This window comes from Petromyzon marinus, chromosome 61, assembly GCF_048934315.1.
Source record: "Petromyzon marinus isolate PM22_M1 ecotype Great Lakes invasive population chromosome 61, UKy_Petmar_22M1.pri1.0, whole genome shotgun sequence".
In the NCBI taxonomy this organism is placed as follows: domain Eukaryota; kingdom Metazoa; phylum Chordata; class Hyperoartia; order Petromyzontiformes; family Petromyzontidae; genus Petromyzon; species Petromyzon marinus.
Window position 1 is genome coordinate 2,464,638 of NC_133727.1, and position 18,712 is coordinate 2,483,349.

The 18,712-nt window shown below is 55.0% G+C and overlaps 1 protein-coding gene across 3 annotated transcripts in view; it reads right to left on the reverse strand.

The window, feature by feature from the left end:
- Window positions 1-18,712, reverse strand: part of EXOC1 (exocyst complex component 1) — a 34,450-nt gene that overhangs the window by 13,102 nt on the left and 2,636 nt on the right. Inside the window, exons 3-14 of one of the 3 annotated variants that reach the window (XM_032976911.2) lie at window positions 15,901-16,060; window positions 15,350-15,361; window positions 14,677-14,897; window positions 13,919-14,146; window positions 13,265-13,397; window positions 11,547-11,656; window positions 9,461-9,607; window positions 8,022-8,127; window positions 5,089-5,124; window positions 3,317-3,507; window positions 2,884-3,015; window positions 319-386 (exon numbers count right to left, since the gene is read on the reverse strand). In XM_032976911.2, coding sequence (XP_032832802.1) covers window positions 319-386; window positions 2,884-3,015; window positions 3,317-3,507; window positions 5,089-5,124; window positions 8,022-8,127; window positions 9,461-9,607; window positions 11,547-11,656; window positions 13,265-13,397; window positions 13,919-14,146; window positions 14,677-14,897; window positions 15,350-15,361; window positions 15,901-16,060 — 1,544 coding nt within the window. The remainder of the gene's footprint in view (window positions 1-318; window positions 387-2,883; window positions 3,016-3,316; window positions 3,508-5,088; window positions 5,125-8,021; window positions 8,128-9,460; window positions 9,608-11,546; window positions 11,657-13,264; window positions 13,398-13,918; window positions 14,147-14,676; window positions 14,898-15,349; window positions 15,362-15,900; window positions 16,061-18,712) is intronic. The other 2 variants (XM_032976912.2, XM_032976913.2) reach the window with 2 other exon arrangements.

Here is an 18,712-nt window from a genome sequence, read left to right on the forward strand (position 1 = left end):
AGACAGAGATACAGAGAAGACAGAGAAACAGACAGACAGACAGACACAGAGAGACACGGGTATAGATGGAGACACACAGAGAGAGACATATGCACGTGAACACAGGCACGCACAGACGCACACAAGCGCACAGATCACAGCCCCACTTGGCGTAGCACACAGAGACTGTTGGGGCAAGTTCTCCGAGCGAGCAGCACCTAGTGGTTGCTGCTCGTGGTGAGCCCAACCCCACGCACGGCCGCATTTGTTCTGACGGGCGCTCTTTTAAGGCCGAGCGGACCTACAGGCGGGCCCGCGGACGTGGCGGGCGGCACTCACGGGAGGTCTGGCGAGGAGGGGGGCAGCTTCTGGCGACTCGCAATCAGTCCGTCAGACTCCGTGTCTCCCTGCGCACACAACGTAGTGCACTGCTCACTCCATTACTCACTTACACTACACACCTGTAGCGTACTCACTCACCACTCACACCTCTAGCATACTCACTCACCACTCACACCTCTAGCGTACTCACTCACACCTCTAGCGTACTCACTCACCACTCACACCTCTAGCGTACTCACTCACCACTCACACCTGTAGCGTACTCACTCACCACTCACACCTCTAGCGTACTCACTCACCACTCACACCTCTAGCGTACTCACTCACTACTCACACCTCTAGCGTACTCACTCACTACTCACACCTCTAGCGTACTCACTCACACCTCTAGCGTACTCACTCACCACTCACACCTCTAGCGTACTCACTCACACCTCTAGCGTACTCACTCACCACTCACACCTCTAGCGTACTCACTCACACCTCTAGCGTACTCACTCACCACTCACACCTCTAGCGTACTCACTCACCACTCACACCTCTAGCGTTCCACTCACCACTCACACCTCTAGCGTAATCACTCACCACTCACCACTCACACCTCTAGCGTTCTCACTCACCACTCACACCTCTAGCGTACTCACTCACCACTCACCACTCACACCTCTAGCGTACTCACCACACACCACTCACACCTCTAGCGTACTCACTCACCACTCACACCTCTAGCGTACTCACTCACCACTCACACCTCTAGCGTACTCACTCACCACTCACACCTCTAGCGTACTCACTCACCACTCACACCTCTAGCGTACTCACTCACCACTCACCACTCACACCTCTAGCGTACTCACTCACCACTCACACCTCTAGCGCTCTCACTCACCACTCACACCTCTAGCGTACTTACTCACCACTCACCACTCACACCTCTAGCGTTCTCACTCACCACTCACACCTCTAGCGTTCTCACTCACCACTCACACCTCTAGCGTACTCACTCACCACTCACACCTCTAGCGTACTCACTCACCACTCACACCTCTAGCGTACTCACTCACCACTCACACCTGTAGCGTACTCACTCACCACTCACACCTCTAGCGTACTCACTCACCACTCACACCTCTAGCGTACTCACTCACCACTCACACCTCTAGCGTACTTACTTACCACTCACACCTCTAGCGTACTCACTCACCACTCACCACTCACACCTCTAGCGTACTCACTCACCACTCACACCTCTAGCGTACTCACTCACCACTCACACCTCTAGCGTACTCACTCACCACTCACCACTCACACCTCTAGCGTATTCACTCACCACTCACACCTCTAGCGTTCTCACTCACCACTCACACCTCTAGCGTACTCACTCACCACTCACACCTCTAGCGTACTCACTCACCACTCACACCTCTAGCGTACTCACTCACCGCTCACACCTCTAGCGTACTCACTCACCACTCACACCTCTAGCGTACTCACTCACCACTCACACCTCTAGCGTACTCACTCACCACTCACACCTCTAGCGTACTCACTCACCACTCACACCTCTAGCGTACTCACTCACCACTCACACCTCTAGCGTTCTCACTCACCACTCACACCTCTAGCGTACTCACTCACCACTCACACCTCTAGCGTACTCACTCACCACTCACCACTCACACCTCTAGCGTACTCACTCACCACTCACACCTCTAGCGTACTCACTCACCACTCACACCTCTAGCGTACTCACTCACCACTCACACCTCTAGCGTACTCACTCACCACTCACACCTCTAGCGTACTCACTCACCACTCACACCTCTAGCGTACTTACTTACCACTCACACCTCTAGCGTACTCACTCACCACTCACCACTCACACCTCTAGCGTACTCACTCACCACTCACACCTCTAGCGTACTCACTCACCACTCACACCTCTAGCGTACTCACTCACCACTCACCACTCACACCTCTAGTGTATTCACTCACCACTCACACCTCTAGTGTTCTCACTCACCACTCACACCTCTAGTGTACTCACTCACCACTCACACCTCTAGCGTACTCACTCACCACTCACACCTCTAGCGTACTCACTCACCGCTCACACCTCTAGCGTACTCACTCACCACTCACACCTCTAGCGTACTCACTCACCACTCACACCTCTAGCGTACTCACTCACCACTCACACCTCTAGCGTACTCACTCACCACTCACACCTCTAGCGTACTCACTCACCACTCACACCTCTAGCGCTCTCACTCACCACTCACACCTCTAGCGTACTCACTCACCACTCACACCTCTAGCGTACTCACTCACCACTCACACCTCTAGCGTACTCACTCACCACTCACACCTCTAGCGTACTCACTCACCACTCACCACCTCTAGCGTACTCACTCACCACTCACACCTCTAGCGTACTCACTCACCACTCACACCTCTAGCGTACTCACTCACCACTCACCACTCACACCTCTGGCGTACTCACTCACCCACAACTCATCGCACCCGGCCACGACTCACCGCGCTCACCCACAACACCCTCACCTGCGTGGGGGTTCCCTGAGTCTGCGTGGTGCGGGGCTGCGGGGGAGGCAGCTGGAGGTTGAAGAACTTGCAGAGGAAGTCCTGCTCGGCGAGACACGCGGGCTCTAGCTCCACCAGCACCTGCTCGAAGATCTACGCAGGTACGCTCACCGTCACCACTCAGTCACTTACCACTCACCCAATGACCCAATAACCCAACGATCTGACAACCCAACGACCCTATAACCTGACGATATCATCACTCAATGACCAAATAACCCAACGATACAATCAGCCAATGACCCAATAACCCAACGCCCTGACATCCTGACAACTCAATCACCCAATGACCCAATAACCCAAATACCCCACGGCGGCACAATCGCTTAACGACGACCCCGCCGACGACCCCGCCGACGACCCCGCCGACGACCCCGCCGACGACCCCGCCGACCTTGTCGAACTTGCTGTGGTCGCTGATGTCGAGGTCGGACGAGGACATGTTGCCCACGTCGGACAGGGAGGAGGAAGCCGAGCCCCGGGTGGGGGCTCCCCCCCCACCAGCGGCGCCGCCACCCCCGCCCCCCCCCAGCTTATTGAGGCTGGAGGAGGAGCCGGTCAACTTGCTCATAGCCACCTGGGAGGCTATGGTGGGGGGCACACGGGGGTGGGGGGGGGGGGCACGATGGGTGGGTGTAGGAGAAGATGCATAAGTAATATTAAAAAATACTTTAAAAAAAAACACGCTTTAATGAAATGTACCGTACTCGTAATGGCAGAACTCCAGGAAGAGGCCACGAAGCTTGCCACAACGTAAGGGGACCGTGGTGATTTACAGCCAACAGGAAGTGGCCCCTAGGCTTGCCACAACGTAAGGGGACCCGTGGTCATTTACAGCCAACGTCAGTTGACCGTGGAAAATTAGACCCGAGCCGAAACATAACAATTAAAAAATAACGTTTAATTTTTGTATTTTAATGATAGAATATAGTATTGTCATCAGTATGACATAAGTATACCATGTTTGCAGTCGATACCACATTGGGAAGTGGGTTAATAATTGAGTTACAAGATTTGAAGATACAACAACAACAGACAGAGTGAGTTAATAGAAAGCGTGTAATAATAAACACACGGGCGGGTGGGTAAACACAGGTGCGTGTGTGCGCATGCGTGTGTGTGAGTGTGCGTGTGTGCACGCGTGTGTGCGTGCACACGAACAGGCAGGCATGCGTACGCACGCACGGACATTGTACAAACACACAGACGGGTACACAGGCAGGCACACAAACGCATGGGCGGGCGGGCGAGCGGGCTTACGAGGGCATTTACACAAACGCACAGACGGGAACACGCGTATACGTACACGTGACAACACACGACAATGTACACAAACGCACAGGTTTGTACACGGTACATACACACGCAGGAATGTACTAACGCAGGCAGGTATGCAAACCCATGGGTGCAAACACACACACACAGGCACGTACGCATACACCGGTACGTACCTCACGCGCACAAACGTGTACACAAACACAACACAGGTACGCACACAGCGCGTACACACAGACATGTACACAACGAGCATGCGCACCAACGCACAGGCGCGCACACATGCACATGCGGCGAAGCAAGCGCATACGGACGCACAGCCTCGCACGCACGTGCAGAGACACACACACGCGCACGTGCAGAGACACACACACGCACGCGCACGCACAAACGTACACACAAACGCACAGGCGCACTGACAGGAGAGGGAGGGGGGACGAGGCCGGGCCGGCTCGGAGCCGGCGTGCGCCCAGGGTGCCGCGTGGATGTGCCGATGCCGGAAGAGCGTGTCGGTATGAGCTCACGCACACACGCACGCAAGCTCACGCACACACGCACGCAAGCTCACGCACACATGCACGCAAGCTCGCGCACACACACACGCAAGCTCATGCACACACGCACGCAATCGCATCTGTGGACTCACTCTCATCGACTCACTCGCTCACGCGTACACACTGACCAAGCAAAGACAAATGTCCCCCGTATATCATTAGCAGGCTGTTGGGGCAAGTGCTGTCAGCAAGTAGCAGTGTCTATGAAGGCCGACGCAGTACACGAGGGGGGTGAGTGGCGATCGCCACCGGGGAGGAGGGGGGAGGAGAGGGACAAGGGGAGGAGGGGGGAGGAGAGGGACACGGGGAGGAGAGGAAGCACAAGGAGGGAACTTACACTCAAGACGGGAGAGGCTGGGTCGGCGCTGAGTGACTGTTCAGAGAACACACCAACCCACACCGCACCACACCCACACCGCACACACCCACACAGCACCGCACCCACACAGCACCACAACCAGCACCGCACACACCCACACAGCACCGCACCCACACAGCACCACACCCACACCGCACATACCCACACAGCACCGCACCCACACAGCACCACAACCAGCACCGCACACACCCACACAGCACCGCACCCACACAGCACCACACCGCACCACACTCAGCACCGCACACACCCACACAGCACCGCACCCACACAGCACCACACCCACACCGCACACACCCACACAGCACCGCACCCACACAGCACCACAACCAGCACCGCACACACCCACACAGCACCGCACCCACACAGCACCACACCGCACCACACTCAGCACCGCACACACCCACACAGCACCGCACTCAGCACCGCACACACCCACACAGCACCACACTCAGCACCGCACACACCCACACAGCACCACACCCACACAGCACCACACCCACACAGCACCACACCCACACAGCACCGCAACACAGTACCGCACGCACCCCCACAGCATCGCAACCGCAACAGAGTACCGCACAGCGCGCACCACTCCATCTCAAACCACACAGCACCGCACCACACTCACCAGCACCGAACACCCACCAGCAGCGCAACGCACACCCACAGGGGAGTCACGATGGTGGTGGCCCAGGCAGGAGAGGTACAGGAGACAGTGAGAGAGGAGAGGGGGGTGAGGGGGAGAGGAAAAGGAGAGGAAAGGGAGAGTTGAGGATTGGTCAGAACAAGGACGGACTGCAAAAGCAGAAGATGCAGCCTGTGTGTGTGTGGATAGGTGCGTGCACCTAGCCTGGCACAAACATTTTGCCAATGTTACTTCCACTTAAGAAGGTGAATGGCAGAAATTGTTGTGTTTGTGCATGCGGTGTGTGTGCGTGCTGTGTGTGCGTGCTGTGTGTGCGTGCTGTGTGTGCGTGCTGTGTGTGTGCGGTGTATGTGTGTGTGCTGTGTGTGTGTGCTTGTTGTGTGTGTGTGTGCGTGTTGTGTGTGTGCGTGTGTGTGTGTGTGCGGTGTGTGTGTGCGTGCGTGCGTGCAGTATGTGTGTGCGGAGATTACCTGAACCGGTCCTGGGCCTCCCCTAGGTAGACTTAACCTAAAATGAGTACCTGGTGCAGTGTGTAGTAAACATCGCCACTGGGGGAGACAAAGGCGGCCGGGCGTGGTGTTGCCCACCCACCCCCTCGTGTGCCATGCCGGCCTTCATAGGTGCTCGCTAACAGCACTTGCCCCAACAGTCTAAGGCTATACTGGGGGATCTTTGTACGTGTTTGTGTATGTGTGTGTACGTGTGTGTGTATGTGTACGTGTGGGGAGCGATAGTGTAGCGGTTAGCGCGCTGCGCTATGAACCTGGCTACACAGGTTCGATTCCCGCTCACGGCCAACACCAGTGACGATTATCTGAACCGGTCCCGGGCCTCTCCTAGGTCGACTCAGCCTCAAATGAGTACCTGGTGCAGTGTGTAAACATCGCCACTCGGGAGACAAAGGCGGTCGGGCGTGGTGCTGGCCACCCACCCCCTCGTGTACCGTTCCGGCCTTCATAGGTGCTCGCTAACAGCACTTGCCCCTACAGTCTGTTAAGGTTATATGGGGGATCTTTATCTTTGTATGTATACGGTCTGTGTGTGCACGCGTGCGTGCACGTGTGTGTGCACGTGTGTATATGGTGTGCATGTACACGTGTGTGTACACGTGTGTGTACGTGTATGTATACGGTGCTCAACCACGTTATGTTTGCCGATGATTTGGTAATAGCTGCTCATTCAGAGGAGGAGTTGGAGACACTGCTGCTGAGACTGGAGCGTGCCACTAAGAGATGGGGCCTTACCATCAGCCCCACCAAAACTAAGCACCTGCCTGGGTATTTTGTACCATCGGACACTCCACCAACACAACTCCCAATCGATGACGGGGCAGTTGTGGAGAGAGTGGCGAGTTTCCCATACCTGGGCAGTGTGCTTATGACCGGCTCCAGTTTAACAGCAGAGGTCTCACTCCGAATCAGTCGAGCGGCAATATCTTTTCATCGGTTGCATAACGCTGTGTGGAAGCTACCTGGTCTGTCGCTCTGCACGAAGCTTCAGGTCTTCTCGGCCACCGTCATTCCCTCCCTTCTCTACGCTTGCGAAACCGTGGACCCCCCTAATGGAACATCTTCGCCAGTTAGAAACATTTAGACTAGCCTGCCTACGATCCATCCTGGGTTTAACCAGGATGAATTGTGTGAGGAGCTCACAAATCTTTGAAAGATCTGGGCAAGGTCCCATCGGTGAGCTCCTCCGGCAGGCAAGGCTGCGTTGGCTGGGTCATGTAGCACGCATGCCCAGCCACCGCATGCCGAAACAGCTTTTGTTCGGCCGGATCGAGGGGGCTAAACGGGCGCGGCACGGGCTAGAGAAGAGATGGAGTGACGTGGTACAGGAGGACGTGCAGCTGGGTGGACTTGCCGATGACCGGTACCAGCGGTGTCAAGATCGGCCTCTGTGGAGGAGGCTCGTGAAGGACGCTACTGGGCAGTTGGAGGCAGTCGCCCTCCAACAACAACAACGGAGGGCGGAGGAGCGACGCTCACAACAACGAGCGGAGCGCCGGGTGACTAAAGCACAACAGGTTGGCACAGTAGGGGGCACAGGTGGTGCACCAGCCAGTCACTTAGTGGCGAATGGCGGTTGTTGTTGTATACGGTGCTGGCCACCCACCCCTCGTGTACAGTTTCCGGCCTTCATAGGTGCTCGCTTACAGCACTTGCCCCTACAGTTTGTTAAGGCTATATGGGGGATCTTTGTTTTTGTATACGGTGTGCATGCACACGTGTGTGTGTGCACGTACACAGCTTGCGTGAGTCTCGGGACGAGGTGAGCAGTCTCTGTTTGGCCATCTCCATGAACTCCCGGATCTCCTTCTCGTAGAGGCGGCTCAGGTTCTGCGAGTACACCTGAGACACAGTGAATGAGAGTGAGTGTGGAGTTTGCATGTTCTCTCCCTGATCTGCAGAGTGTGAATGAGTGAGTGGAGTGAGTGGAGTGAGTGTGGAGTTTGTATGTTCTCTCCTTGTTCTGCAGAGTGTGAATGAGTGAGTGGAGTGAGTGTGGAGTTTGTATGTTCTCTCCTTGTTCTGCAGAGTGTGAGTGAGTGGAGTGAGTGTGGAGTTTGTATGTTCTCTCCTTGTTCTGCAGAGTGTGAATGAGTGAGTGGAGTGAGTGGAGTCAGTGTGGAGTTGGTATGTTCTCCCCCTGTTCTGCAGAGTCTGAGAGTGAGTGGAGTGAGTGTGGAGTTTCCATGTTCTCTCCCTGTTCTGCAGAATGTGAATGAGTGAGTGGAGTGAGTGTGGAGTTTGTATGTTCTCTCCCTGTTCTCCAGAGTGTGAGTGGAGTGAGTGGAGTGAGTGTGGAGTTTGCATGTTCTTTCCCTGTTCTGCAGAGTCTGAGTGTGAGTGAGAGTGAGTGTGGAGTTTCCATGTTCTCTCCCTGTTCTGCAGAGTGTGAATGAGTGAGTGGAGTGAGTGTGGAGTTTGTATGTTCTCTCCCTGTTCTGCAGAGTCTGAGAGTGTGAGTGAGTGGATTGAGCGTGGAGTTTGTAAATTCACTCCCTGTACTGCAGAAGGTGAGTGAGTGAGGCTTTGTATGTTTTCCCCCTGTTCTGCAGAATATAGTACGTAGCCAACCGTGCTAACTGGAGTTAGTGGAGTGGTCAGCGCGCTGCGCTACCGATCTGGCGACCCAAGTTCGATTCCGCTCACGGCCGATAAGAGCAGTGAATATTTGAACCAGCCCTAAATATTTCAAAACCTACCCAAGATCGACTCGCCCTCAAATGAGTACCTGGTGCGGTGTGTAGTAAACATCATCACCGGGGAGACAAAGGCGGCCGGGCGTGGTGTTGGCCACCCACCCCCTCGTGTGCCGTGCCGGCCTTCATAGGCCCCGTTTACTCGCTAACAGCACTTCCCCAACAGCCCATTCATGCTATGTCTTCATACAGGCACACAGCCTGCGGGAGTCACCATGTGACCCCGTTACCCCAATTTAGAATTACAGAGTCAAAGGTCAGAGTAATGACGAGGGGGGGGGGGGGTCAGCCTGAGCGAGGACACCAGTGCCCCATGACCTTGAGTGCAGCCAGGGTTAGGGTCAAGGTCACTGGGTCAACGGAGGGGGGCGGAGGGGTCAGCTTGACCTTTACGAGTCGAGCGAGGACCCCATTGTCCGTGACCTCGAGCACAGCCACGGTTAGGGTCATGGGTCAGCGGGTCATGCGGCCAGACTGACCTTTGCGAGCTGGGTGAAGACGTCCTGGTCGGTGACCTTGAGCCAGCCCATGAGCATGGCGTAGGGCAGCAGGTCGCGCTGGAAGGCCGCGTGGCGAGGAAGGGACAGCTCCCCGGTGACGTGGGGGCCTCCAGGTCCAGCTATGCCCTGGGGGGGGGGGCGGGGGGGGGGGCATGGTGTCCGGGCATGGTGGTGGAGGGGAGAGGGGTGAGTTAGGCGTCTAAGAAGCACCGTGGGGAGTTCATTTTTGGGGTGAGCTAGATAGTTGTGGTCTTGACGTCGCACTCAAGATTGTAAATGTTGTGGCTTGGCTCTCCAACACACCGGTACTTGTATACTACACTATACACTAGTGCTGTACTGGTAGACTACACTATACACTACACTATACACTAGTGCTGTACTAGTAGACTACACTATACACTACACTATACACTACATACTACACTATACACTAGTGCTGTACTAGTAAACTACACTATACACTAGTGCTGTACTAGTATACGACACGATACACTACACTATACACTACATACTACACTATACACTACACTATACACTAATACTGTACTAGTATACTACACTATACACTAGTGCTGTTATAGTATACTATACGATACACTACACTATACACTACACTATACACTAGTGCTGTACTAGTATAATACACTATACACTACACTATACACTAGTGCTGTACTAGTATACTACACTATACACTACACTATACACTAGTGCTGTACTAGTAACGAATTGGCACATTCTGTTTACGTGACAAACCTTACTAGTTGGCTGTGTCGGGTGGTGGCGGGTTTAACGACACAACATTTATATATTCACGCGATTTCACCCAAAAAAACCCTCTATTATGAACAAATGTGTTGCGAGTTCCCTCCACCACCCAACACGGCCAATCAAATGACATTCCCACTTGGTGCTGTTACGGCTCAACTCACCGTGGGTGAGGGTTAGAGAGCGGCTTTCACTCACGAACTCACCCACTCAGTTACCCGCTCACTCACATCTACACTCACCGTCGGAGACTTACAGAACCACCCTCACCCTCTCACTCACACACTGCCACACTCACTCTCTTACTCACATCCACACTCACCCACTAACCCACCCACTCACACACTGCCACACTCACCCACTCACCCTCCCACTCACACACTGCCACACTCACGCACTCACCCTCCCACTCACACACTGCCACACTCACTCACCCTCTTACTCACATCCACACTCACCCACTAACCCTCCCACTCACACACTGTCACACTCACCCACTCACCCTCTCACTCACACACTGCCACACTCACTCACTCATCCTCTTACATCCACACTCACCCACTAACCCTCCCACTCACACACTGCCACACTCACGCACTCACCCTCCCACTCACACACTGCCACACTCACCCTCTTACTCACATCCACACTCACCCACTAACCCTCCCACTCACACACTGCCACACTCACCCACTCACCCTCCCACTCACACACTGCCACACTCACCCTCTTACTCACATCCACACTCACCCACTAACCCTCCCACTCACACACTGCCACACTCACCCACTCACCCTCCCACTCACACACTGCCACACTCACCCACTCACTCACCCTCTTACTCACATCCACACTCACCCACTCACCCTCTCACTCACTCACTGCCACACTCACCCACTCACCCTCCCACTCACACACTGCCACACTCACCCTCTTACTCACATCCACACTCACCCACTAACCCTCCCACTCACACACTGCCACACTCACGCACTCACCCTCCCACTCACACACTGCCACACTCACCCTCTTACTCACATCCACACTCACCCACTAACCCTCCCACTCACACACTGCCACACTCACCCACTCACCCTCCCACTCACACACTGCCACACTCACCCACTCACTCACCCTCTTACTCACATCCACACTCACCCACTCACCCTCTCACTCACTCACTGCCTCACTCACCCACTCACTCACATCCACACCAGAAAGATGGCTGTTCGCTATCGTTGTCGTTGTCCACCTTTGTGCACCTTGCGCGGAGCCGCGTGCGCTGCCACCTCACCTGCTGCACAAACATATTGTTGAGGTGGTACGACAGCCGTTTGGTGAAGTTCTGTCTCAAGGTCTCGAACTTGATCTTCTGCTCCACTACCGCCTGCAGCTTGCCGTGTCCTGCAATCGCACGGTGGGGGGGGGGGTGGGAGTGGAATGAGCGTAAGGGCTTTGCAGTGGGAACACTCCCGCCGTCTGTGGCGCTGCGGTGGTCACACACTCGCACCTCACAGCAAGGCCGATCCCGGGTTCGATTCCTGGCTCTGGCGGTGGTGTGTGGAGTTTGAACGTTCTCCCTCCCCGCCACCTCCCCCCTTCTGCGGGCTGGAGTGCGAGTGTATGAGTAGGTGTCTGTGTGTGTGTGTGTGGGGAGCGGTAGTGTAGCAGTGAGCGCTACGCCGCGCTACGAACCCGGCGGCCTGAGCTCGGTTCCTGCTCACGGCCAACAACGGTGACGACTATCGGAACCGGTCATGGGACTCCCCTAGGTCGACTCAAGCGCAAATGAGTACCTGGTGCGGTGTGTAAACATCGCCACTGCAGAGACAAAGGCGGCCGGGCGTGGTGCTGGCCAACCAACCCCTCGTGTGCCGTGCCGGCCTTCATAGGTGCTCGCTAACAGCACTTGCCCCTACAGTCTGTTCAGACTATACGGGGGGGGGGGGGATCTTTGTCTTTGAGTAGGAAATTGTGTGCGCGTGTGTGTGTGCGTGTAGTTTGTGGGGTAGTGCAGCGGTTAGCGTGCCGCGCCACGAACCCTGCGGCCCAAGTTCGATCCCTGCTCATAGCCACCACCAACGCCATTGACGATTATCTGAACCGGTCCTGGGCCGTCCCTAGGTGGACTGAAATTACTACCTTTTTTGTTAAACATATTTTGAGTAGATTGTTGCTGTACACAACAACAAAAACAACCGCGCGCTAATATCCAGCCAGGCCTCATGCCCCCGGCGCGTCGTGGTGAATGGGGGGTTGAAGTTATTACCTGAGCGGCGCCATTCTCACTTCGTGGTGAATGGCGGCTGTTGTTGTTGTTGTTGTTGTGCGAGTGTGTGTGTGTGTTCTCTCTCCCCATATTGCCTGTCTCCCCCCCCGTGTTCTATGTCTCTCCTCGTGTTCTCTCTCTTTTTTTACGATCGGAGGAAACAAGAAGATGCTCGGTGTAGTCGGCACTTTGCTTCGTTCATCATTTCGTTTTTTATTTAATGCTTTGCTTTGTGTAACCCCTCCCCCCCCCCTTTTTAAATGAAAGATTTAACAAAAGATTTCTCCTTACCCGTTCCCTCTCTCTCTACCCCCCTCTCTGCCCCCCCTCTCTCTCTCTCTACCCCCTCTTTTCCTACTCAATGTTGCACTCTCTCCCTCTCTCGCTCTCTTTTTTTATTAACTACGACAAGTGCTGCATCTGCACGCAGCCCTCCTCACAGTCAAACGGCCTCCGACGGGTAGCTCACAATCTGCACGCACAGAGCTCTCTACCGTCATCTGCCACCGAGCACACAGCCTCCTCCAGCGCCCACTGCTCCTTAAAGGCCGGCACGGCGTGGGTCAGCCGCGCGTGCCAGAACTCCGGCCCACACACCCTGGCTCCGACCAGAGCGCGGAAGATGCCCAGGCTGCCGGCCGGACTATTCTCTCTCTCTCCCCGTGTTCTCTCTCGCTCTCCCCGTGTTCTCTCTCGCTCTCCCCGTGTTCTCTCTCTCGCTCTCCCCGTGTTCTGAGTCTCACCCGGGTGCAGCTGCACCCCCATGCACTGCGTGAGCGCCTCCGCGGCGGCGCTGCACGCGGTGATCCCCCGCGACGTGGTCAGGTCGCCCTGGTTCAGCGCCTGAACGTGGCCGCGGGACAGATTCAGCTGGTTCTGTGTGCGAGGGTCGGCGGGACGCACGGGGAACGCGCGGGGGGAGGAGGACGAAGAAGAAGGGCGGGGTAGGGGAGGGCCGGGGGGAGGAGGATTAGAGGAGGAGGGTATGGGGAGACAGAGAGAGTCTCGGGGAGGGGGGAAGAGGTAGGCGAGGGGAAGGAGAAGGTACACATGGGGAGACATAAGGAAGACAACAGGTAGACAAGAGGATGGCATTGGGAGATGGAGGGACATACGGGGGACATGAAGGGGCACGCGGGGAGAGAAAGGGTGAGACACGGGGAGGCGAAGGGAAACATGCGGAGATGGAGGGGAGACGCACGGAGGTATGGAGATGACATTCGTAAGTCAGGTGGTGTTCGTGGCAACCGGCGGTAATGATGCTGCTGATGGCGGCGGCGACAGTGGTGGTAATAACGTTGCCGCCGCCGCCGCCGCTGGTGGTGGTGGTGTTGGTAACAATGAGTGCTGCTGGTGACTAGGCCACCCCACCGCCCCCGCCACCCTCCACAACGCACCACCAGGTAGTCCACCTCCTGCAGCAGCTGGCGGGAGTTGGCGTGGGCGAGCTGCACCAGGCGGTTGCTCTGCGACACCTGCTCCATCTGCTGGCGCACGGACCGCAGCATGTCCTCGTAGGAGGCGAGCGTGCGCTCCACGCGGTCCGCCTCGCCCAGCGCCTCGTCCAGCAGCGACATCAGCGTGCCCACCTGCTGCTCCGACGCGATGATCCACTGGATGTTCGCCTGTGGGGGGGAGGGGGGCGGAGGCGGGGGTGGGGGTGGGGGGGGGGGGGGGCATGGGGCCGGGCACGGCGGAGGTTGTTTTGCACGCTGGCACCGTTCGGCGATTGAGCGGAGTGGCTTTGCGTTGTCGCGGGCGTCGCCTTGCGAATTAAGGGTTCCCTGTGTGTCTATGGGTCTTTGCGTGAGTCTAAGGGCCTCCGCGTGAGTTAATGGCTCTCTACGCGAGTCTATGGCTCTCTGCGCGAGTCTATGGCTCTCTGCGTTAGTTTATAGGTCTCTGCATGAGTGTATAGCTCTCTGCGCGAGTCTATGGGTCTCTACGCGAGTCTATGGCTCTCCGCATTAAGTCTATGACTCTCCGCATTAAGTCTATGGCTCTCCGCATTAAGTCTATGGGTCTCTGCGTGAGTCTATGGGTCTCTGCGTGAGTCTATGGGTCTCTAAGTGAGTCTATGGGTCTCTGCGTGAGCCTATGGGTCCTCTGCATGAGTCTACGGTTCTGTGGCTGCTGGCGAAGGGGAGCTCCTCACCCCGTCCAGGACGTGCAGCTCCCGCGAGAGGCGCCCGGCGAAGGCCTCGGCGTTGGCGATGGCCGTGTGGCACTCGTCCATCATCTTCTCGATGTCGCCCTCCTCCCGCGACGTCAGCTCCTGGTAGTCGTCGGGGGGGTCCCCCTCGCCGGCCTCGTCGGGGCCGCCCGTTCCCCCGGGACCCCCCGAAACGCCGCCCCCCTCGCCGAGCCCGCTCGCCTCTACGGAGACAAAGATCCGCGTGCCACCGCCCCACCGCGTAGGCTTTCAACGTGCCGTTCGGGGCCAGGTGCCGCTCGCGCGCCGCCTGTCCAGGCCGGCGCGGCGCACGAGGGGGTGGGGTGGCCAGCACCACGCCCGGCCGCCTTTGTCTCCCCAGCGGCGACGCTTTAAACACGCCGTACCAGGTGCTCATCATAGGCCAAGTCGACCGAGGGGAGGCCCAGGACCGGTTGATTACCGCCGCCCGCCGCTGTCATCGGGTCGCCGAGGTCGTAGTGCAGCGTGCTAACTGCCGCGACACCGCTACCCCCGCACGGACGCCGAACACATGATGCCAACGGCACGATTGGGAGACAGTTGGGGAAGCGATTCATTTAATTGTAAACGGGAAAAAGGGGGAGTGGTGGTGGTGGGGAGAGGCGGGGAGGGGTGGTGTGTGGAAGTCTCTCACCTTCGGCCAGTTCTGTCAGCATGAAGCAGCCAGTGGTGAGCAGAGGAGCAGAGACAGAGAGAGAGATGCAGAGAGAAAGAGGGAGAGAGCAGAGAGAGAGAGGGAGAGAGCTCACACACACAGGACATTATTGCAGCAACAAGCAATGAGGGAGGAGGAGGCAGGAGGACAAGGGAGAGGAGGACGTATTTGCGTTTCAAGTATATTATGTTTAACCAGGTGAGATCTCTGGTGACCAGGACATAGCTTCATTTGCAAAAAAAACACACGAGGGCAAGCGCAACGGTGACGTGAACAGGAAATAGAGGAGGTGGAGGAGGTGGAGGAGGTGCGAAGTCAAGCGAGGTGAGCGTCGAGGCGAGCGGTACGAGGTTAGAGCGTGGGATGCGAGGGGTGGTGCGATGAGCAGCGAGCGCGACGGGGTGAACGCTGAGCGGCGATTGCGTTGAGCGGCGAGGTGACGAGCCGAGTGGTGAGCTCAGCGCGTAAGGTGAGCGGCGGTGAAGATGAGCGGCGAGGTGAGCGGCGTGGGGAGCGTGGCGAGCCGACACCTTCGAGCAGGGCTGGGTTGATGCCCACGAATTCGATCTTCTTGCGCAAGTAGCGCTGGTTGAGCTTCCAGAGGCACGAGACGAAGCCGTGTTTGTCGGCCACGCTGCTCGCAACCCACTTGTACACTTTGTCCAGGTGTAGCTCAAACTCCGCACTCTCCTGCACAATACGCACAACACACACAACACGCACAACACACACAACACACACAATACACACACACAATACACACAATACACACAATACACTTGTACACTTTGTCCAGGTGTAGCTCAAACTCCACACTCTCCTGCCCAACGCGCACAACACACATAACACACACAACACGCACAACACACACAACACACACAATACACACAACACACACAACACACAACACACACGCACAACACACATAATACACACAACACACACAACACACACAACACACGCACAACACACACACAATACACACACACAACACACACAACACACACAACACAACACACACACAACACACATGCACAACACACACGCACAACACACACGCACAACACACACACAATACACACAATACACTTGTACACTTTGTCCAGGTGTAGCTCAAACTCCGCACTCTCCTGCCCAATGCGCACAACACACATAACACACACAACACACACAACACACACAACACACACAACACACACGCACAACACACATAATACACACAACACACATAACACACACAACACACACAACACACACAACACACACACGCACAACACACACAATACACACGCACAACACACACAACACACACACAACACACATAATACACACAACACACACAACACAACACACACGCACAACACACACACAATACACACAATACACTTGTACACTTTGTCCAGGAGTAGCTCAAACTCCACACTCTCCTGTCCAACGCGCACAACATACATAATACACACAACACAACACACACATAATACACACAATACACACAACACACACGCACAACACACACGCACAACACGCACGCACACCACACACACCACACACACCACACACAATACACACAATACACACACACACACAATACACACAATACACACACACACACAATACACACAATACACTTGTACACTTTGTCCAGGTGTAGCTCAAACTCCGCACTCTCCTGCCCAACGCGCACAACACACATAATACACACAACACACACAACACACACGCACAACACACATAATATACACAACACACATAACACACACAACACACACAACACACACAACACACACGCACAACACACACACAATACACACACACAACACACACAACACAACACACACACAACACACACAACACACATGCACAACACACACGCACAACACACACACAATACACACAATACACTTGTACACTTTGTCCAGGTGTAGCTCAAACTCCGCACTCTCCTGCCCAACGCGCACAACACACATAACACACACAACACACACAACACATAACACACAACACACATAATACACACAACACACACAACACACACAACACACACACACACGCACAACACACACACAATACACACGCACAACACACACAACACACACAACACACACACAACACACACAATACACTTGTACACTTTGTCCAGGTGTAGCTCAAACTCCGCACTCTCCTGCCCAACGCGCACAACATACATAATACACACAACACACACATAATACACACAATACACACAACACACACAACACAACACACACGCACAACACGCACACCACACACACAACACACACAACACACACAATACACACAATACACTTGTACACTTTGTCCAGGTGTAGCTCAAACTCGCACTCTCCTGCCCAACGCGCACAATACACATAATACACACAACACACACACACACAACACGCACAATACGCACAACACACACATAATACACACAACACACACAACACACACAACACAACACACACACAACACACACACAACACACATGCACAACACACACGCACAACACACACGCACAACACACACACAATACACACAATACACTTGTACACTTTGTCCAGGTGTAGCTCAAACTCCGCACTCTCCTGCCCAATGCGCACAACACACATAACACACACAACACACACAACACACACAACACACACGCACAACACACATAATACACACAACACACATAACACACACAACACACACAACACACATAATACACACAACACACATAACACACACAACACACACAACACACACACGCACAACACACACACAATACACACGCACAACACACACAACACACACAACACACACACAACACACATAATACACACAACACACACAACACAACACACACGCACAACACACACACAATACACACAATACACTTGTACACTTTGTCCAGGAGTAGCTCAAACTCCACACTCTCCTGCCCAACGCGCACAACATACATAATACACACAACACAACACACATATAATACACACAATACACACAACACACACAACACAACACACACGCACAACACACACGCACAACACGCACACCACACACACCACACACACCACACACAATACACACACCACACACAATACACACACACAACACACACAATACACACAATACACTTGTACACTTTGTCCAGGTGTAGCTCAAACTCCGCACTCTCCTGCCCAATGCGCACAACACACATAATACACACAACACACACAACACACACGCACAACACACATAATATACACAACACACATAACACACACAACACACACAACACACACAACACACACGCACAACACACACACAATACACACACAACACACACAACACAACACACACACAACACACACAACA